This window comes from Nycticebus coucang, chromosome 15 (assembly GCF_027406575.1).
Source record: "Nycticebus coucang isolate mNycCou1 chromosome 15, mNycCou1.pri, whole genome shotgun sequence".
Classification (NCBI taxonomy): domain Eukaryota; kingdom Metazoa; phylum Chordata; class Mammalia; order Primates; family Lorisidae; genus Nycticebus; species Nycticebus coucang.
This window is the reverse complement of record NC_069794.1, coordinates 14,090,094-14,113,180: the sequence shown is the minus strand read 5'-3', so window position 1 is coordinate 14,113,180 and position 23,087 is coordinate 14,090,094. Positions and strand designations below refer to the sequence as shown.

General features: G+C 39.0%; 1 protein-coding gene across 2 annotated transcripts in view; it reads left to right on the top strand.

Annotated features, from left to right (window-relative positions):
• Positions 1 to 23,087, top strand: part of IPO5 (importin 5) — a 54,178-nt gene that overhangs the window by 25,043 nt on the left and 6,048 nt on the right. For both annotated transcript variants that reach the window (XM_053563571.1, XM_053563572.1), the window contains 13 exons: positions 912 to 1,018; positions 6,267 to 6,391; positions 6,650 to 6,739; positions 6,827 to 7,000; positions 9,588 to 9,806; positions 13,070 to 13,153; positions 15,236 to 15,368; positions 15,454 to 15,575; positions 17,805 to 17,901; positions 19,075 to 19,247; positions 20,269 to 20,380; positions 20,466 to 20,521; positions 21,400 to 21,522. In XM_053563571.1, coding sequence (XP_053419546.1) covers positions 912 to 1,018; positions 6,267 to 6,391; positions 6,650 to 6,739; positions 6,827 to 7,000; positions 9,588 to 9,806; positions 13,070 to 13,153; positions 15,236 to 15,368; positions 15,454 to 15,575; positions 17,805 to 17,901; positions 19,075 to 19,247; positions 20,269 to 20,380; positions 20,466 to 20,521; positions 21,400 to 21,522 — 1,615 coding nt within the window. The remainder of the gene's footprint in view (positions 1 to 911; positions 1,019 to 6,266; positions 6,392 to 6,649; positions 6,740 to 6,826; positions 7,001 to 9,587; positions 9,807 to 13,069; positions 13,154 to 15,235; positions 15,369 to 15,453; positions 15,576 to 17,804; positions 17,902 to 19,074; positions 19,248 to 20,268; positions 20,381 to 20,465; positions 20,522 to 21,399; positions 21,523 to 23,087) is intronic.

Sequence of the window (23,087 nt, the reverse complement as noted above, 5' to 3'; positions counted from 1 at the left end):
GCTCACACCCTTTTAAGCTAGATGAATAAACACAACAGTAGAGGAAAATTACACATATTTTCAGCATGCTTTTCAGTTTCATGTGTCTGTTCATTGATAATTTTGAAGGGTGTATTTCTAGAAGATGAGATGAGTGTGTGAGATATTCTGCTTTCATCTCTGAGTCTTAAGAGCCATAAGCTATTTCGGAGAATAGTCTTTAGCCAGTGAGGTGGTAGGAGTCTTGAAAAATAAGAATCAAACACAAGATTTTTGAAACTACAGTGGATCATAATAAACTTTCTTTTTCTTTTTGGAGACTGAGTCTTACTTTCTTGCCCTTGGTAGAGTGCCATGGCATCACAGCTCACAGCAACCTCAAACTCTTGGGCTCAAGTGATTCTCTTTTTTGAAGGATGACGAAACCAAAGCCAAAAAGTACTTTGACAAGCTGAAATTGAGTTGACCTTTTATTCCATTTTGGCTTGTCAAGTATTTTTTGGCTTTGATTTTTGTCATCCTTCATATTTACTTTTCTCCTAGTCTTTATTTCTCCTGAAGATTTGATAAACAGATGGCATCTCCACCATATTACTAATGAAAAGGCTAAACAGGCAGCCAACCACCACAATGTCTGGCTATTTTAGAGATGGGGTCTCACTCTGGCTCAGGCTGGTCCCAGACTCCTGAGCTTAAGTAATCCACCCACCCACCTCAGCCTCCTAGTGTGCTAAAATTATAGGCATGAGCCACCGTGCCCAGCCCATATTAAACTTTTTATTTACGCTTTCTTAAAATGTAGGATTTTTAACATCTGAAGACTGCTTGAATTCTCAGTCCTATTTTAGTAAGATGTTTGGAAATAATGTCTGTGCAATGGACTGTTTCTTGTGTTTTGGGAATATATTGAATACATCATTTTATATGTCTAGCAATGCAGTTGCTGGTGAGAGTGCTTTAGACCGAATGGCTTGTGGACTTGGTGGAAAACTCGTTCTGCCGATGATAAAGGAACATATTATGCAAATGCTTCAAAATCGTAAGTTACATGTTCTTCAAATGCTAAATTAGTGGAACGTTGCTTCCTGAATCTTTATGTATTTAAAAGATTAAGTTTTGCTTTTTATAGTCTTTATTTAACCTGCTTCTTTTTATTCTGCTGATAAAATTCTACTTAACTCTCTTTAGAACCATGCAGTCTTTCTTTTCTTCTGTTTCTAGAGACTAGGTTTAGCTCTGTCACCCAGGCTGGAGTTCAGTAGCATGAATACAGGTCACTGTACCCTTGAACTCTTGGGCTTAATCCTTTGGCCTCAGCCTCCTGAGTAGCTGGGACATGCACGACAAAATTTTTTTTTCTTATTTTTTTTAAGAATAAGATCTTGCTATGTTGCACAGTCTGGCCTTGAACTCCTGGCCTCAGGTACCATTCAGTTTTAATGGTAAAGAAGGTTTTTCCTCACTACTGATAATACAGGGTATCCTCAAGTCACCATACATAAGGAAAATGGGAAGTTGTAGCTAAATGTACCTTTATTTACAAAATAATTCATTACAAAATTTTACAAAATAGTCTCTGTGCGCTGGCCACCTCTTTCTACACATACACGAAGGCTTCTCTCCCACTTAATGGTGACCGTGTTCTAGAACATCTAGATTTTCCTATGCATGGTGACTTTTGGGACACCCTGTTATTATTTAATTCTTCATCCACGAAATTGACTTCAGTATAGGAAAAAAATCATAAATTCTAAAGAAAATTTACGGATTTGTTCCCTATCCAGAGACATTTAGATTTGAATTTTAATATGACATTATTTGAATGTTTTTGAGGTATTAACATGTTTTATTCTCACACTCTTCCTTCATCCAGTGTCTTGGATGAGAAAGAAGAAATTCTGTCTGGTATTATCAGAAGAGAAGCTGCTTCTTCATTTCTACAGATATTTTAACACATAATTTAGTCAGTTGTCAGCCTTTGCACCTGTAGTTTATATCAAGACCAAAGTTTGTTATGTGTATGTTTTATTTTAGTTCATCTTTTAAAATTATAAAATTAACATTCATGTTTTTAAAAAATTAAAATATACAAGTATATAAATTATAAATCCTGTAATTCATATTCACAGTTAACCATTACTGACAGTTCTGAGACTTTTCTCTGACCTCATTTATGCATGTATGCAGGGGATTTTTTTCATATTTGTATACAGATATACCATATTTGCTCTAAGGTTTTCCTCAACAGGTTATCGTATCATACTTAACAGCCTACTTCATTTTTTTAATAGTCACCTAGCATTCTACAATTTCTATTAAATGCTAATAGCTTTTTTTGATTGCAGTATTACTGACAACACTATTGCTGGATATGGAGGCTCACGCCTGTAATGCTAGCTCTCTGGGAAGTTGAAGCAGGTGGATTACCTGAGCTCAGGAGTTTAAGACCAGCCTGAGCCAGAGCAAGACCCTGTCTTTAAAAAAATAGTCCAGTGTTGTGGCCAGCATCTGTAGTCTCAGCTACTTGGGAGGGAGGCTGAGGCAAGAGGATCCCTTGAGCCCAAGAGTTGGTGGTTGATTTGAGCTATGACACCACGGCCTTCTACTGAGGGTAACAAAGTGAGACTTTGTCTCTTAAAAAAAAAAAAAAAAAAACACTTTTCTACAGAAATTCTGGCTTATCTTGCATGAATATTTATATCTATCAGGTAGATGACACGAGACCTAAGACATAAGGGTCATACCACTGGAACAGGATCTTAAAGTAGTAAAACATTACCACAATGCCAGGTCTAGGTGAAAGTGAATTATTGAGAACTCTTGCTATTACCCTTGTTTAATGATGTGTTTTTATATTTTGAGCCTTGGATAGTTTTTCTTTTTTCTGCCAGGATTTTCTGAGGTTCTTTTTCCAAAGGGATAGAGACTGCACCACAGATTGCTTGACCTATAAAAGCTGCTAGAAAGAATATATCTAGGTTTTTTACTTTTTAGGCTAAGGAAGTGAAGCCTAGAGACATTAAAAGATTGTACAAGGTCAACCAGCTATCAAGTATTTCTCCGTTGATTCATTCTGCTCTTCAGATAGATTTGTTGTGAATGTGGTTGTGCTGTGTAAAGAATGTATTCCAACTCACTAGGTGAATGTAGAAGGCTTTTCATACATGGCAGTGAACTCTTAATAAATAGTTGTTTATTGCCAAATGTATGATTTACAGCAACACTTTTATAGCTTAGTTTTCTTAAATGCAAAATAGGAAAATGATACTTGCCCTATACCTGGATTTTAGGTAGGCTCCAAAGATATGTATTTTTTTTTTATTGATTATCAGAGTCTCCCACACTGGACCAAAGGTGAAAAATACTATACCAGTGCGAAATGATACCTGTTTCTTAGTTTGAAAATATAGAGTAATTAATGCTATTGGGAGAATAATTTGAATATGTTTTTACCCCCACTGAATGTTTATTTATGCTAAGAAATTTAGCATCTGCCCCCACTCTTATTTTTAAAAATAGTTGTATTCCTCTCCACCATGTGGAGGATACAGTGAAAAGATAACATCTACAGGGCCAAAAAGCAGGCCCTCACCAGACACTGAATCTACCTTGATTTTAGACTTCCCAGCCTCCAGAACTGTGAGCAATAAATGTACATTTTTATTTTAAAAATATAGTTGTATTAATTGGGGGGGGGGTGTTGTTGTTGTTTTTGTTTTTTCCGGAGACAGAGTCTCACTATGTCACCTTCTGTAGAGTGCCGCCGTGTTGTCACAGCTCACAGCAACCTCCAACTCTTGGGCTTAAGCAATTCTCTTGCCTCAGCCTCCCGAGTAGCTGGGACTACAGGCGTCCGCCACAACATCCAGCTGTTTTTTGGTTGTAGTTGTCGTTGTTCTGCAGGCCTGGGCCAAATTGCAACCCACCAGCCCTGGTATATGTGGCTGGCACCCTAGCTGCTGAGCTATAGGTGCCAACCCAATAATTGTATTGTTTTTGCTTTAAGTAATAAACAGGAATTTTTTTTTAGATCTTATAATTCAAAGGAGAGCCATTTCCAGATTCCTTTAGCCCTACCATCACAATCTGCTGAATATACTTTTAGGGAATCTGCATGTTGGGAATATACGAGGCATATCTTTTTTTCCTCTCTGAACCAAATGTGGACATCTTTCTATGTCAGTAAGCATATATTGCATTTCTTCTTTAAGCCTGATACACAAAGATTAGATTCAGATATTGATGTATTTGTCTCCTGGAATAATTCCTCGGATAATTCCTCAGTTCAGAAATTTTAGTTTTACATTTTGGGTAATGAAATCAATTAAAAATATAGTATGTTATTATAAGTAACAAAGGTTTAATACTTAACTGTAACATTAGGAATTTTTCAGAAATTCTTTATTATAGATCTAGTTACTTTACCTCTTGGGCTCCCCAAAGTTAAAAATTCGGATTTTCTTATACTCAGGATTTTTGTGTAGCTTAGTTATCCCTTATTCCAACAACTCTCCAAGTTCCTGATCTCAGGACTCCTTTATACTTATAAAAATTACTGAAGATCCCAGAGAGCTTTTGTTCTGTGGGTAGTTCTATCAGTGTTTATTTTATTAGAAAGTAAGGCAAATTTAAAATATTCATTTAAAAATAAGTGGTAAACCCATTACATTAGAAGTAATTTTTATGAAGAATGACTATTTTCTAAAACAAAAAGTTAATAAAAATGAACATTTTGCGTTTATATAGACATTTGAAAATATCTTACACAACCGAATTCTTGTATCTGTTTCTGCATTCAGTCTCTTGAAATTTCACATGTTGTAATCCCTTGAGTACTTCATTATCCCTCAAAATGAAAATAAAAGTATATTATTACAAAATAGTTTTGACTTGTAGACCTCCTGAAAAGACCTCAGAGAATCTCAGGGTTCTCAGGGCCCAATTTAAGAACCACTGCTTGGAAAACCATTGAATATTAGCCATTAGCTTATATGTTTATGTACATCTTGCTTTGTTTCACGAAGAATTTGAAGCATCCTAGCCTATAAACATATAACACAGTAAATAGAAATACATAGAAATGATAAGCCGGGCACTGTGACTCACGCCTATAATCCCAGCACTCTGGGATGCTGAGGCAGGTTCGAGACCAGCCTGAGCAAGAGTGAGACCCCATCTATAAAAAATAGCCGGGAGTTGTGGCAGGCACCTGTAGTCCCAGCTACTTGGGAGGCTGAGGCAAGAGGATCATTTAAGCTCAAGAGTTTGAGGTTGCTATGAGCTATGATGTTACATCACTCTCTGGGGGGCAAGAAAGTGAGACTCTGTCTCAAAAAAAAAAAAAAAGAAAAGAAAGGATAGAGGCTGGGTGCAATGATTCCTGCCTTTATTTTAGCACTTTGAAAGGCCAAGGGAGGAGGATCAACTGAGCCTACTAGCATGAACCTGGAGCCAACTATGATCTGGCTGCTGCATTCCAGCCTGGGCAATAGAGCAAGACCTTTAAAAAAATAATTTAAAAAAAAAAGAAATGTTAGTCATTATATATTAGAATAGAATATGAAGTCAAATTATATAAATATTGCTTAGCTAATATTTTGTTAACCAAAAAACAAGTAGCAATTCCTAAAAGTTTTAGTCTGGGGGCTCACCAACAGATGTAACAGATAGCATTTACTAACAGAGTACAAGTAAGGTTCATCCACTTCATTGACCATATTTAATGAAATCTCTTTAAAAGTACTATTGTTTCTCCTTGCCTTTTTTGCTTTTTTTAAAGAAATGTGATCATTGTAGTTAGTAAATCTATATTTAATAAACTATATGACACAAAATCCAGTTATTTATTGCTGATAGTAAATCTTATAGGGAGAAAGTCTTTTAAGTAGTTAATGAAAATACTGATACTCTCTTTGCTTTTGTCATTTGACTTGTGGGATAGAAATGCTGTTTGACGAAACCGCTTTGTATTAGTCTAGTCGGGCACTTTGGCCATTTTTTACATAATACATATGTTAAAAGTTTTCATCTTTGGGTGGCGCCTATGGTTCAAAGGAATAGGGTGCTGGCCCCATATGCCAGAATTGGTGGGTTCAAACCCAGCCCTGGCCAAAAAAAAAAAAAAAAAATGCAAAAAAAAAGTTTTCATCTTTTATATATACCTAAAAAGACCCTTTAAAAAAGTTTTGTTATTCTTTCAAATAAGAACTCTTTTACATTTAACTACCAAAATGCTGTGTTTGTAGCGTCTAACTGTTACCCTCTCGTGTGTAATTCTTGCTTTGTAGCTGACTGGAAGTACCGGCACGCGGGATTGATGGCCTTATCCGCCATTGGCGAAGGGTGCCACCAGCAAATGGAGGGAATTCTGAATGAGATAGTCAATTTTGTTTTGCTTTTCCTTCAGGATCCTGTAAGTACCAGTAAACACAGAAGAACCTCTGTAGTTGACCACCTCCTTAAGTTGACTTAATTTTCAAAGATCAGACATGTCCCTATCAGTATCGTGGGCCTAGTTCCTTATGGTGACCATATCCATATGTTGACCCGTTTGTTACAGTCCCTTGAGTGGTCAATTTATAGAGGTTCTGTTGTATTTGATTCATAATTGTTACCATACTTTTCACATGGGGACCTATTGCCTTTACTAACATGAGGGAACATATTCCAGCATCCAAGAGTAAGGTATGCAGCCTGTAATGCCGTGGGACAGATGGCTACAGATTTTGCACCAGGTTTCCAAAAGAAATTTCATGAGAAGGTAAGTGATAAGTCCTCAAACACTCAAATCAGACTTTAGGAAGAATGAACATGTCTGTGTGTATGTTTATTTGGTTTTATTTCATAGGTGATTGCGGCTCTGCTACAGACCATGGAAGACCAAGGCAATCAACGGGTACAGGCCCATGCAGCTGCTGCTCTCATTAACTTTACTGAGGACTGTCCCAAGTCATTGCTTATTCCATATTTAGATAATCTGGTGAAACATCTGCATTCCATTATGGTACTGAAGCTTCAAGAGGTAAGTTTTAAGATTTTTCAGCTCCCTATGTATAGACTAATTTGGGTTGATTTGATGGGTAAGAACCAGAGAAAGGGGGGTTTTCAGTGTGACCATAAAGAATAGAAAGTTAAAGACAGAAGGGAGTCTTTCCAACTGGAGTAATGGTAGACTAATTTAGTCTTGACCAGAGCAGGGGCCAATGATTGGAATTGAGAAGGACACAGCTTAAAGTTTAGGTAAACTCAGTGTATGGATTGCCTTGAAAACAAGGCAGGAAGTTTGTTTTTTTTCTTCTTGAGAGGGTTTTACTTTGTTGCCCTGGATGGAGTGCTATGACATTACAGCTCACAGCAACCTCAAATTCTTGGGCTCAAGCAATTCTCTTGCCTCCATTTTGCATTTTCGGTAGAGATGGGGTCTCGCTCTTGCTCAGGCTGGTCTTGAACTCGTGAGCTCAAGCAATCCACCTGCCTCGGCCTCTCAGAGTGCTAGGATTACTGGTAGGAAGCCACTGTGCTTGGCCAAGGCAGGGAGTTTTTATAAATTTGAAAGAACCATTCTATGTTCTGAAGTGATGCAGGAAATGATGTAAATATGGTTATAAAAAATTAGTATAAGAGCATTGTGAGGTATAAATAAAAAGGGAGAAGATTTAGGGCAAGCCCATCGTACTTTCATTGGCTAGGGAGCTTGGATAGTGGGAATTAGGGGGAACAAGTGATTCTAAAAGATATTTTATAAGAAACATTGAAAATTTGTTTCTGCCAGTTTAAATTTAAGACAAAAAAAATCAAGTAAAAAATGTGACCATCTTCCAACCAGGGCAAAAGAAATAGAGAAGATGTAGAAAGCATTATCTTTTTGCTTTAAATATGTTGAATTTTTTAAAATAAGGGCTGGTTAATAAAGTACTAAATGGTTTTAGTTATAGCTTCATAAGTAAGACATGCAACCTGAAAACAATTGAATGATAATACAGCAGTGTGTTTGAGAGAGATGTGGTGGGTAGAAAAGCAAAGATGAGACCCAGTTCCTTGTCAAATGCAATGAAAATGGATTACTACTATAAAAGTGAAATGAACACTGTTGGATTCAACAGCCATAAATCCATAATCCCATTGCTATAAAAGTTTCTGGCATATTAAATTCCTACGTTTAATTATGGACTAGTAACAAAACAGTTAAAATTTTTAGCATACTCAGTTCCTATACTTAATTATGGACCAACAACAAAACAGTCCACAAAGCACAGATTGTATAGTCCTGCTGATTTGTCAGAGAACATGGAGATAAATAAGAAATACAGTGTTTCAGAAGCCAAAGAAAGAGGACTTTTCAAACATAGGCCTTAACATCAGTTGATGTAGATTCAGGGTTAGGTGACAGATAAAGGAAACGTCTGTCTATCTGAAGGCAGACAGAGGTGAACCCAAGTTGAAGGTGGGTAGGTTGTTGGTTAATCAGTAATAATAGAGGGATCCAATATGACTTTACTAGGAGGCTGTGATGATGTAAGGGTTTCAATGTCTCCTGTCCACAGGGGCAGTGTGTGGGTTTTTTAAAGATTAAAGAAAGGAGTTGCTGAGATGGGGTGGGAGGAGGAGAATGTTCACAGCAGGAGTTGTGTGAGGAGAGAGTAGCCTAGCAGAGAAGACAGACACATTGCCCGGAGGGCAGCAGCATGGTCAAGATATGCACCACAGGGCAGCTGTAGAGATACCTGAGAAGGCCGTATAGCTTATCTTGCCCTGACAGGTAGATAAGTCTTCAGGACGTGGTAACATCTGTAAGGTGAAGAGCTCGGCCGAGAGGGTGGTTGCAGTTGATGACAGGAATCCAGAAAATCTGCAGTAGTTACTATGTTGGGTATTCATAGGAATCAATAAGGAATTATTAGAAGTAGCACTAGGGGTGGCACCTGTGGCTCAGTGAGTAGGGTGCCGGGCCCATATACGGATTGTAGTGGGTTCAAACCTGGCCCCAGCCAAACTGCAACAAAAAAAAAAAAAAAGAAGTAGTGCTAGGTGGCAGTGTGGGCCCCGTGGCAGAGTCTTAGTAAGCATTTGTTACTAGCTGGGTCAGATAACACTGCAGCTCTTTGGTGCAGGGAAAAGGACCAGTTCACCTGTTTTCACCAAAATAGGTGCAAGAGGTGCCTTATAGCTCTTTTATGGGATCTTCCAGGGAGAGTTGGTTAGGAGGTAAGGGTAAGGTCAGGAAGGGAATTTTCTCCACAACCAAGTAGGATGGCACAAAATAAAACAGTAGTGGAAATCATATAGGAAAGAATTAAGCATGAAGGGTAGGCATTCAGCTTGACGGACATAAAAATTTTTAAGAAGAGTCCCTATTTGTACTCAAGAGAGCAAAAATAAGTAAAGGGTGCTACATTAACAGAAGAGAGTAAATCCCACAGAAATAACTCAACATGAGTTCTTTTTATAGAAATTTCCACCACAACCTACAGTCTCTGCTTCTGCCTTCTGAAGACGTGGTCTTAGCTTGCTGTTTCAGAAAAGCTTTGAAGAACTTACCGGGAGTAATAAATTTAATTTAAATATTCTAATTTTTCATTTAAGTAATTTGTGCGTTTTCCTTTTTCTAGCTGATTCAGAAAGGCACCAAGTTAGTTTTGGAACAAGTTGTGACATCCATTGCATCAGTTGCAGATACTGCAGAAGAAAAATTTGTCCCCTACTATGATCTATTTATGCCGTCACTGAAGCACATTGTTGAGAATGCGGTTCAGAAGGAACTCAGACTTCTGAGAGGAAAAACTATTGAGTGCATCAGCCTCATTGGTCTGGCTGTGGGGAAAGAAAAGGTAAGAGATTTGTATGATGTAAAATTTACTGCATGTTGTACAGCGATGGTGGTGTTGAAGGTTTAGATGACTACGAAGTATCCAAACCTAGAAGAGGTTTTCCTTCTGATGAATTGTCTTCCTGGTGCTTGTTTTTTAACTTCATCTTACTCTCCCTTCATATTACTTCTGCTTTGATATATAAATAAATCGTCGCCTTCATTGTTCATATTAAAGTTTCTTCTTAACTCGGTTATTTTCTTGATACTGCCCTATCCCTGCCACACAGTCTGTCTCGTAGGAGGCACATGGAGTTCAACATGTTTACATTTGGTTCCCTTTAAACATGTGCTTGAGGACAATGCCAGTTGCTTTCCTATTAATCCAAAATGCGTCAAGCATGTAAGAGGGAAATCTGTTTACATATTGCTTTTTAGGAAAATTTTAATTAGCAATACCATTGAGTGTAGTCTTATGAGCCACTATCTCAAAGTTGTTCGGGTTAATTGAAAAGAAGTTTATCTCTCATTAACCCGTGACATTTTGGCCCTCAGAACTATCAACCTGGAACTTCTCAGGCTTGCCCTTTCCAAAAGTAGGTTCAGTATTAACTTTTAAACTGTTTTCTGGCTTAGCACCTGCTCATTGGTTAGGGTGCTGGCCATGTGCACCAGGGCTGGTATGTTTGAACCTAGCCAGGATTTGCTAAAACAACAATGACAACAATAACAAAAAAAATAACCGGACATTGTGGCAGCGCCTGTAGTCCCAGGCACTTGGGAGGCTGAGGCAAGAGAATTGCTTGAGCCCGGGTTGCTGTGAGCTGTGATGCCACAGCACTCTACCAAGGGTGACATAGTGAGGAGACTCTGTCTCAAAAAATAATAAATAAGTAATAAACTGTTTTTCTGTGGGAAATTGACCAACAGTATAAACATTGGTCATGTTTTATACCAGTAACACATTTGCATGTCCCATACATCTGGCTTTCAAACTGTCTTTAAAATGCTGCCTGATTATGCTATGGAGATTACGAGAACTGCACAGTTAAATGAAAATCGTATTCAAAATAAAATTTATACACTGAAAGAAAGAAAAAAAAAACATAAAAAAAAATTTACACACTGAATTCTATGGCAGCCCCAAATTTTCTTTCTGGATTGAATTAAATTTTACTGCTTGTAATATGTAAGTCATAGACCAACACCTGATGTTATTAGAAATATTTTTATACTGCAGTTCACTTTGACCTCCATTGGAAAACATTTTTCTAGAAGGAGCATTAACTCTTTTGCAATGTTGATAAGAATTTTTCAGCATATTAGGTCATTAAGAACGAATGTCTGATTTCCTTAAGTACTGCATTTGACAGTTGCTCTCTCTGACATTTCACTTTGAAACCACCTGCACATTTTTATTGTGAACGTATGTCCTCAGTCTTCCGAGAGCATGTCTTGGCTTGTGATTATCTTTCACATTTTTTTTAGAGCACTTTTTATGAAACCATGAATAAGTAAAAAATTCATGTTATTTTCAAATATGAGTTCTATCATGGAAATGCTGCGGCACAGACAGCTTGAAGTGTCAAGTGTGTTTGGGAAGGATGTGGCTAATGAACACAGTATGGTGATGGTTTGAAAAGTCCTATTCTCATGATTTTAATCTTGAAAATGAACTATGTGGATGACCTAAGAACAAGGTGGATGATGATGAGCTGAAAGCTGTAGTGGAAATGAATCCATCTCAACCTACATGTGAAGTAGCAGCAAGGTTTGATGTTACTATTCACTCCCAACCATATTGGACCATTTGAAAAAATTGGGCAAGGTAAAGAAGCTGGATAGATGGGCGCTGCATGAATTAAACAAGTATCAGAAGAAAAATTGTTTTGTTGTGACAACATAAAAGTGAACCATTTCTATACCACACTGTTATGTGTGGTGACATAAATGGATTTTTTATTTATTTTTTTTTTTTGAGACAGTCTTACTTTGTGGTTGTTGGAAAGTGTCATGGCATCATAGCTCACAGCAACCTGAAACTCTCGGGCTCAAATGATCCTCTTGCCTCAGCCTCCCAAGTAGCTGGGACTATAGGCGCCCGACACAACACCCAGCTGTTTTTAGAGATGGGGGTCTTATTCTTGCTCAGGCTAGTCTTGAACCCATGAGCTCAGGCAATCCACCCACCTCAGCCTTCCAAAGTACTAGGATTACAGGCATCAGGCACTGCCCCCAGCCCAATAAATGGATTCTTTTTTTTTTTTTTTTTTTGTAGAGACAGAGTCTCACTTTATGGCCCTCGGTAGAGTGCCGTGGCCTCACACAGCTCACAGCAACCTCCAACTCCTGGGCTTAAGCGATTCTCTTGCCTCAGCCTCCCGAGTAGCTGGGACTACAGGCGCCTGCCACAACACCCGGCTATTTTTTGGTTGCAGTTTGGCCGGGGCCAGGTTTGAACCCACCACCCTTGGTACATGGGGCCGGCGCCCTACCGACTGAGCCACAGGCGCCGCCCTAAATGGATTCTTTTTTACAATCTAGAGCACTCAGCACAATGGTTGAATAAAGATAAAAGTGCCAAAACACAGTACAAAACCTGATATTTACCATAAAAAGTTCACGGTCTGGGTTCAGTGTCTGTTTGGTGGTCCAGAGCTGGTATTGTCCACCAGTACAGCTTCATGAAACCTGGTCAGTTGATTATAGCAGATATCTGCTGCAACCAATTGGATGAAATGGTGAGGATGCTTGTGATTAAGCAGCCAAGATTGGTCAATAGAGATAGGTAGTCGTCTTGCAAGGCAGTGCACCACGTGTTGCACCAACAACACTGCTCAAACTACAGAAGCTGGATTTGGCAACTGCCATATTGAGCAGACCTTGCATCAACTGACTACCACTTCTTGGGAGGAAAAATACTCAATTCTCAATAAGCTATCGAAAAAGCCTTTCATGATTTCATCTCCACTCGCTCTCCCGGCTTCTTCACTGCTGGCATAAATAAGCCATCCTTAAGATAGCAAAACTGTCAGAGCTTAGGTGCATACTTTGGTTAATTATACTGCTTCTTTGAAATATAATGAACTGCACTTTTGATTTGAAATCAGACATTTCATATTCAGTGACTTAATTGCTTTATCTGTGGGTAAGTCATGACCCATGACTCCCAATTTGAGGGGAACATTTTGTTATTGTGTGAGCAACAAAATTAGGTATCAATAAGTGTCTCTCTGATCAAGTATACACTAGTAATGGTGCTGTTTTCTTTATATTTTCTTCTAGTTCATGCAAGACGCGTCAGATGTGATGCAGCTGTTGTTAAAGACCCAGACAGATTTCAATGATATGGAGGATGACGACCCTCAGGTAAGCAGTCTATGCATTTGCCTTGGTGCATTAATGAGTTGTCACAGCACAAAGTTAAGTACACTTGAGATGCTTTCAAAGCCTGGTGTCAGAGACATTCTTCTCTGGTTTTCCATCTATTTCTCAAGCCATTTTTTTCCCGCAGTCTGTTATAAACTGTTTCCACTTTCTCTGATTCAAGTTGTGGTGCTCACAGCTTGTGCCGTAGGCTTTCTTATCTTCTCACTGCCCTGGAGGGGTCATCCAGCCGTGGCTTCAGCTTTCCTTTGTATGCTTGTGACTTCTAGATCTTCCTCCAGCATTCAAGGCCCACTTATCCAACCGCTTAACTAGATGTGTCCATTTGGGTGTCTCACCCTTTGTGGGCTGCACCCTTCCCACAGAAGAAATAAAGAAATCTGGCAATCTCGGGATACACTGGGCTCTCCTCTCTCTGCCTGTGAGCAGACAACATTCTATTAGCTTAGAAGCCTCTGCTCATAGTTCTCAGCCTTTGCAAGACTTTCCTGATCAGCACAGTTCTAATGGTGGACAGTTAACAATACTGTTGTAACATTATAAATGTCTGTCATAATCTCAGTGATATTCCCAACAAGGCACTCAATAAATTTAATTAAATTTTGACTTTACTCAGCCACTCTAATTGTTTCCATTGCTAAAGTAGGAAACCATGCCATTCTACGAAGAAAGCATTTGTATTGTTGTTTTGCTTTCTTTGCAAATTGGTATACAAATACACGTGTATGTTTATGGATGGGGTAAAAGGCTGGAGGCTAACTGGGGAGGCTGCAAGGACTGCAAGCTTTGGGAAAGTGGTAAGGACAAGACCTTTTCTTTGTCCTTTTGTATCAACATACGGTACAATGCAATGCCTGATAGATGGTAAACACCCAATACAAAACTGTAGAATATAATTTTTACATTTAAAAATGCTAATAACACGTGAGACTGTGTCTGTACATTAATAAATAGGGTGGTCCCTGTGACTCAGTGGGTAGGGCACTGGCCCCATGTACCAAGGGTGGCGGGTTCAAACCCGGCCCCTGGCCAAAATGCAATAAGGCGACGTTCAGGCAGGCGCCTATAGTCGCAGCTACTCAGGAGGCTTGGGCAAGAGAATCACCTAAGCCCAGGGTTTGGAGGTTGCTGTGAGCTGTGCCGTCACAGCACTCTACCGAGGGCGACCAAATAAGACTCCGCCTCTAAATAAATAAGTAGACTGCCAGATAAATGTTGGGAGGGTAAAAATCAGTGGGTTATAAGAATGGTTCTCTGTAGGTAGTTTGCATGTGATTAAATCTGTGTAAACACAGTAGTAGTAGAAATCTCTTAAACTCAACCACTTCAGCAGAAAATTACAACAGCTTATTAGAAACAAAACATTTTGTTTCTTGGATTTTAATAAATGGCGTACCTGGGCATTAGGAATGCAAAGTGAGATAAAGTCTGTCTCTGCCTTCATAAAATTAGTGCCTACGAGTTGACATGTTTGGTTTTGCTAAGAGAATAGCATACTCACACACACACATACGTATAAAGTTTCTTAAAAGCAAGAAGAAATAGCATCCGTAGCTCAGTCGGCAGGGCTCTGGCCACATCCAGTAAGGGTGGCAGGTTTGAACCCAGCCCAGGCCAGCTAAACAACAATGACAACTGCAACCAAAAACAGCCGGGTGTTGTGGCGGACACCTGTAGTCCCAGCTACTTGGGAGGCTGAGGCAAGAGAATCGCTTAAGCCCAGGAGTTGGAGGTTGTTGTGAGCTGTGACACCATGGCACTCTACCCAGGGGGTGCAGCTTGAGTCGCTGTCTCAAAAAAAAAAATAAAAAACAAGAAATAGTCAAAGTCTGAGTCTTTCTCTTTTGCCTCACCTGCTATCCGGATCCCAGGGTAGAGTTCACAAGGATATCAGTATTGGTTCTGAATATTTTAAGTGTGTGACCTTTAAAAATCCCTTGTTGTTTGAAGTGCCATAAACTTATCAATAAAACATTGTTTCTGTGAAATAAGAAAATAGGTTCTTTATCATACTGTATTTACCCATTGTTTTAAAATCTATTTTAATTTTAAATTTCTTCCCAGATCTCTTACATGATCTCAGCATGGGCCAGAATGTGCAAAATCCTTGGAAAAGAATTTCAGCAGTATCTTCCCGTGGTTATGGGCCCATTAATGAAGACAGCTTCCATTAAGCCTGAAGTAGCCCTTTTAGATAGTAGGTGTCTTCACAAGGATATATCAGTTATAATACTCTCTCCGTGGCTATTTTTCATATGCATTGTTTTCTTCCCTATTAATAGCCCAAGACATGGAGAATATGAGTGATGATGATGGTTGGGAATTTGTGAACCTTGGAGATCAGCAGAGTTTTGGTATTAAAACTGCGGGTCTGGAAGAAAAATCAACAGCTTGCCAGATGTTGGTGAGAGAGCACTGTTTTTACTAAACGTTATTTTGCATCCTCTCATAATAATACATTTACTTTCATTTTGTAGGAATGTTTTTAATTGCTGCTAAGGAAATTATTTTGAAGATACAAGGATATATTTCTTAAAAAGTAAAACATAGGAACCTTTTGACCCAACATTTGTACTTCTGAATTTCCATTTGTAAAAAGTCTTCTGGATTAAACCTTTCCTTATCAGTGCCATTTTTAGTAGCAAAAAAACGATGAATTGCCCAAACACCGTTTTAGTGGGAAGACAGTTAGTAAATTACTGCGCCCTGAGGTATCATATGGCCTTTACAAAGTATTCAGAAGATAAACTGCGTGAAAGAAGGATTTTTGTTTCTTCTGTGGTTAGTCTGTATTAGATGCCCACAGAATATTTTTTGAATGAATGAACAAAAACGTGCTGGTGGTATTAAAAGTAAAACAAAACTGTTAGGATTTTAGTTGTGTTTAAAAAAAAAAATAAGCAAGAAAATCAAACTATTTGGTCATTATCTTGTAGGGTATTAATGATGTAATGTATATGCTTTAAGTTTTGAGTTTTCTTTTTGAGCATATGTTTTAGACAAAAAGTAAAGGATATTTTAAAAGTTGGAGTTAAGAAATTATGTTATGTAAGGGCGGCACCTGTGGCTCAGTGAGTAGGGCGCCGGCCCCATATGCCGAGGGTGGCGGGTTCAAACCCAGCCCCGGCCAAACTGCAACAAAAAAATAGCCGGGCGTTGTGGCGGGCGCCTGTAGTCCCAGCTACTCGGGAGGCTGAGGCAAGAGAATTGCTTAAGCCCAGGAGCTGGAGGTTGCTGTGAGCTGTGTGATGCCACGGTACTCTACCGAGGGCCATTAAGTGAGACTCTGTCTCTACCAAAAAAAAGAAATTATGTTATGTAAATTGAAGATTTAGCAGTTAAATCTAAATAAAAGTGGTTTTTATTTTATTTTATGTTTAAAATGTTACTGTGTTCTCTTTATTTCACTTAAAAGTGTTTGAATTTATTCATCTCTTTGGTACTAATACCTATAAATTATAAACATTTTGGAATTTTGTGGGTTGCTTTTGCTTTTTATCAACTGGACAGCAAATGCAAATAATAACCTCTTTAAAGAAAATTATGCAGTGTTTTAATGCAGTGGAAAAGAGTGAAGAAACAATTGTTTTAATGATAGCACTTCTTTTTCTATTTCTCTGTTGAAATTATTTTTAAAAATACAAAATAACATAAGCCTATTTGCAGCAGATTACTAAGTAAATGAAGTACTACAGTAAACTGACATTTCTGGGATTTTGTATCTTTTAGAACTATTTTTCTAAACTAAATGATATATTTAATATTTTGTTTAGTATATTACTGAATCTTTTGCTAAATTTTCTCACACACAAGAAATGAAAATATGGGCCAGGCTGTGGTGGTTCACGTAATCCTAACACTGGAGTAGATAAAGGCTGGAGGATCACTTGAGGTCAGGAGTTCGAGACTAGCCTGAACAAGAGCAAGACCCCATCTCTACTAAAAATAGAGAAAATAAGTTGGGCATTGTGGTGGCACCTGCAGTCCCAGCTACTCAGGAGGCTGGGGCAGGAGGTTCACTTGAGCTCAGGAGTTTTAGGTTGCTATGAGCCAGGCTGATGCTACGGGCACTCAATCTTGGGAAATAGAGTGAGTTTCTGCCTCCAAAAAGAAAAGAAGGAAAAATATGCACTGTTCATATTCTGAATGGTACTTACATACTATAATCATTTTGTAGCCCTTTTCCTTTAAAATTGTTTTTAGCTAGAAGACTAGTTTGACAGTTCTGCAGCCAACTTTAAATGAAGTTCTACTCAAAATACATTATGTGGTCCTGATGATCTTGCTGTTTATTGGTTTTGAGACAGTCTCATTTTGTCACCCTCAGTACGGTGCTGTGGCCATAGCTCACAGCAACCTCAAACTCTTGGGCTCAAGTGATTGTCTTGCCTCAGCCTCCCAAGTGAGGTGGGACTACAGGCACCCGCCACAATGCCTGGCTATTTTGAGACAGGGCCTCACTCCTGGCTCACACTGGTCTGGAACTTCTGAGCTCAAGCAGTCCACCCACCTGGGCCTCCCAGAGTGCTGGGATTACAGGCGTGAGCCACCACACCCAGCCTTATTGATGAATATTAATGCCTACAAACCAACATGGATCTTGATTTTTTTTTTTCCAATACTTTGGTTTCAGGTTTGCTATGCTAAGGAATTAAAGGAAGGCTTTGTGGAGTACACCGAGCAGGTTGTCAAACTGATGGTCCCTTTATTGAAATTTTATTTCCACGATGATATCCTACAACTTTTGATCATAAAACATGTCTAGATTTAGTAGAATTATTACTTCTTCATCTGTTAGACTTTGTGTTTGCTCCAACTCTAGTTTAAGATTATAAACTTGGTCCTGTCTCTCTGCCTGTATCTTTTTTCTTTCACCTTGTGCCAAAAACATGGGGGAAAAACTGTTTCTGTCCTCTGTTAGTTTTCCATGGCCCAGTTAAGGATTTTAGCGATTACTATTTAGTTAGCAAATGTTTATAATTGAATATAGGTGCTAGTTTTCCCAAATATCTTTTGGTAATGTTAGGGAAAAAAGGCCTTTCTTAGTAGATTAAAGACCCACTGATAATTAACTTTCTGTATCAAAGAGTATTCTACATTTCAAATGTAGACAGCACTTTTGGGAAGAAACATCTCTTAGTAATCTTCACATCAATGTTTCCTCCTCAGCATCATGATAGCTCTAATTAATAACTACCGGCACATTTTCATGCCTTTACACAGGCACACACAATTTCATAGGTGGGTAAAAATGAGGGCAGTTCCAGAGAGTCGTAGAGCCTGGACCCACACCCCGATCTGTCTGACTCCAGAGTCTCTTCACTATAGTACCTCCTGCAGTCTCTTGTGTTGGTGTCCTGTAGGGAAGACAGCTTTGCCCAGCAGAGACTGGCTTCCCAGGAGCCAGAGGATAAAGCAGAACTCTTTTTAAGAGGAAGTTATCAAGACTTTATTTTACAAATAGGATTAGATACAAAGAGGCAACTTAGTCTCATTGAAAAACTGGAAAGGCTAATTCCTCTGGTTTTTCTCAGGAAAATCATAGCTTAAATTGCATTTATTAGAAACATCTATTACCTAAAGTTTAGGGACACATACATCTTGAAACATGCTCCAGTAGTCAACCAGTCCAGCAGTCATTTAGTGTTGGGGGTTTCCTTGAGCAGTACGAGGCCCTTCACTCTCTGCCGTGGGACTCGTTCCTTCTCTGTTACAGGTGACAGAGGAGACAGGAGGTCTGTCTTTTTTGGCAGGGAGACTTTCTGTTTTTATACACTTTATATTTAATGTAGTTCTAGATAGTGGTCGTCTAACACTCCTGTTTAGCACAATGAACTCTTTAAGCAAAATGATAGAACCCTTTTTGGATGTTCATTAGTGATGCATTTCCTTAACCATGAAACGTGTGCGAGTAGCAGCGGCAGAGTCCATGCCTCTTCTCCTGGAGTGTGCGCGAGTCCGTGGTCCTGAGTATCTCACACAGATGTGGCATTTCATGTGTGATGCTCTTATCAAGGCCATCGGCACAGAACCAGATTCAGATGTCCTCTCAGAAATAATGCATTCTTTTGCAAAGGTGACTATTTCTTTTTTGAAGTATAAGATTGTGTTCATTTTTGTTCTTACTAAATAAATTAGGGGAAAATTAGATTTCGTCATATGCTATATAGCATAAATGATTTTTTTCTTACTTGAAGTGTTAATTTTGTTAATTCTAATACTTTGGTGGTGTTATTTTGGTTTAAGAGTAAACATAGGAAAGGGTAAGTACAGGTAGAGGGAGTGATACAGACAAAGGGCATGTTCTTTGGAAAAGCAGAAGAAATTCTGAACACCCTTCAATCCCAGTCTTGATCAGTTTCTACCATCGTGTACCTAAAAATCCAACTACAGAAAGTTGGGTGTCCTGTGTAGTTCATGTCTCATCTCCTTCCTATCCTGTTCGTGTCCCTAAATTGCTCTCTATTTTTTACCTGTTGCCCCATCTCTTACGTTATTGGAGCAGCCTCCTTGGTCTTCTCCAGAAGTCTCCGTTTTCCTCCCAGTTCACTTTCCTTCTCTAATTCACTAACTTGCTCTTTATTTAGAGCGTCATCTCTGTCACGGACAGCTCCAGTACAAGTTCTTCTGCGTCTTTATTTGTCGTCATTTACACTCCTGCCATTGAGAATCTTTTTCTGCTTTTTCAGTGAATGCGTGCTTCCACGTCTCCCTCGACCTGTAATGCCTTGGGCAGGACAGGTGCACCCTTGATTTGGTGCTCTCTTTGTATGTTGTGTGGACAGAGTACACGCAGTAATTGTGTTCCTTAAGAGCTCGGATATGTCTGTTCCATCTTGAATCCTCAGGACCTAGCATATGCCTGGCAAGTAAGGTATAACCAGTAATGTTTGAAATAAAAGTATTTTTCTAACTCCTCTCTTTAAAATGCTGTCATTCTAGCAAGTACAAATAAAGCATATATATTTTTAAAATTATTAGTCTTCTAGAATATTGAACTGTGTTCATTTTTCCATGTGATTCTTACTGAAGTTTAATTTCTGACTCTATGAACACCCTTAGTTTTATGGGTTTCTTTCTTCCCTCAACCTCATTAGTGCATCGAAGTAATGGGAGACGGTTGCCTTAACAATGAACACTTTGAAGAACTGGGAGGTATACTGAAAGCAAAGCTTGAAGAGCATTTTAAAAATCAAGAGTTGCGACAAGGTAGGTTTCCCATGTTTTTATTTCTGAGTGTAATCCTTGCCCATTTTGGTGATCATTTAAAAACATTTATTTGGGTGTGTTTTAGTTAAAAGACAAGATGAAGACTATGATGAGCAGGTTGAAGAGTCACTACAAGATGAGGTAAATTATTCCCTTCAGAACTTAATTTACATGACCATTTGCATCTGAAAGTCTTAAATGCTTCGGTTTCTAATTCATCTGATTGTCATTCTGATACAATTATTAATCTTGAGCAGAAGAATCTGACATGCTTCGTTTCTTAATTTACAGAACAAGTAATTTGAAATTAAACCTATTTGTATTTCGTGTGCTATGTGCGCTTTTGTTGCGATGCCTTGCTCATCAGAACACCTTGAAGTTGACCCAGTGTTTTCTTTTACATGTTCTCAGCAACTATTTGTATTTGGTGGTGCCTTTTACCGTTTTAAAGATGAGCGGCCTCACGCTCTTCTTAAATGATTGCAGTCACAGTGCTTATCGTCTGGGAACTTCTTCAGCATATTCCTCGGGTCTGTCCCCAGGCACACGGCCCCTCAATCATATTTCACTGTATGTGCAGAGTTCAGCATCTGTGGCACTTGGAGACCTGTGGACCAGTGCTGAGACCTGACCCTGCAGGGCCTCGTATGTTTATATAGCCCAGTGAGACCCCAGTCTCTCCACCATCTCACTTCAAAATGAGGAACATTCTGTAAAAAATAAAAATCGTAAAGTAACGCTTCTGTTACAGAATGTAGAAATTTGGGATAATTTTTCAGCCATCTATTTTAAGTATGTTCTAAGGAAGATCTTTGCAGGAAGTGCAGTACTTGCCACATGCCTCTATCTTTCCCTAGGCAGGGAAGAGATGTGACACTCAGTGTGGAAGATTACTGAACACAGGATGAGGAATTGATTTTCTACATGTTTCAGATGTTTATAAATATTAATATTGGTAATACACAAGATACTTTTTAATCATTTATATGGGTGTATATGTGTGTGTGTTTTTTTTTTAGGATGATAATGATGTTTATATTTTGACCAAAGTGTCAGATATTTTACACTCAATATTCAGTAGCTACAAGGAAAAGGTGTTACCATGGTTTGAACAGCTGCTTCCGTTAATTGTCAACCTAATCGTAAGTGTTACCCCTCTAATAGTCATTTTGGATAGTTGACCTGCAGTTCATCCATTGCAGCATAAAATCTTACACTTTAGGGATAAAATGAGTCTTAGAAAGTTTCCACTGTATACCTCTCATTTTATCAGGTTTACCACACTGCCCTGGATATTTTCTTTCTTAGTACATGCTTGAAGGTTGCTAATTTGGTTTTGTATAGGCAAATTAGGCTATAATGCATTTGAAAGGCATGCAAGTAATTTTTTTCATTATTTCAGATTATCTGTGCCCTGCTAAATTAATGAAATAAAATGATCATACTTTTTTAGTGGACCATGGAGTATTCAGTTTTCTTTGTTATTACAACCAGTAATCCTGTGTTATGAATAATGGACTTATATTTGACTTTGATGTTTTATAGACTTTACATTTTAGACAGTGTTGGGTCCATGATCAAACTGAACCCAAGATGTCTTTTATACCTTTGCCCCTACATGTGCATAGCCCTCCCTTGTCATCAACATCCCCCATCAGAGTGATACATACACCCATTTGAAATTATGGATTGACACTGACACATCATTACATAATAGCCTGTATATTCAATTTTGTTTTACATATTATAAATTAGCAGGGCAGCGCCTGTGGCTCAGTGGGTAGGGCGCTGGCCCCATATACCGAGGGTGGCGGGTTCAAACCTGGCCCCAGCCAAACTGCAACAATAACAAAAAAATAACTGGGCGTTATATAAAGCAGGCACCTGTAGTCCAGCTACTTGGGAGGCTGAGACAAGAGAATCGGCTAAGCCCAGGAGTTGGAGGTTGCTGTGAGCTGTGACATGATGGCACTCTACAGAGGGCGATAAAGTGAGACTCTGTCTCTAAAAAATAAATTAAAAAAAAAACAGCTATCAGCAGATATTGGGGGTTTTTTTCAATTGTATTTAGTAGCACTTTACATTTTTTAAAAAGGTTTGGGCACACAAAACTTACATTGAATCTGTGTTATGAAGTTGGGATCTTTGCAGCTTTTGTTTTGTTTTTTTTTTATTGAGAAAGAGTCTCACTTTGTCACCCTCCATAGAGTGCTGTCATGTCATAGCTCACAGCAACCTCAAACTCTTGGACTCAAGCAATTCTCTTGCCTCAGCCTCCCTAGTAACTGGGACTACCGGTGCCTGCCACAACACCCGGCTAAATATATATCTATTTTTTTCTCGTTTGTTTGTTTTTGTTTTTTTTTTTGTAGAGACAGAGTCTCATTGTACCACCCTCGGTAGAGTGCCGTGGCGTCACACGGCTCACAGCAACCTCCAGCTCTTGGGCTTACGTGATTCTCTTGCCTCAGCCTCCCGAGCAGCTGGGACTACAGGCGCCCGCCACAACGCCCGGCTATTTTTTGGTTGCAGTTTGGCTGGGGCTGGGTTTGAACCCGCCACCCTCGGCATATGGGGCTGGCGCCCTACTCACTGAGCCACAGGCGCCGCCCTCGTTTGTTTGTTTTGTGTAGCAGGCCCAGGCCAGGTTTGAACCCATCAGCCCCGGAGCATGTGGCAGTGCCCTAACCACAGAGCTACAGGCACC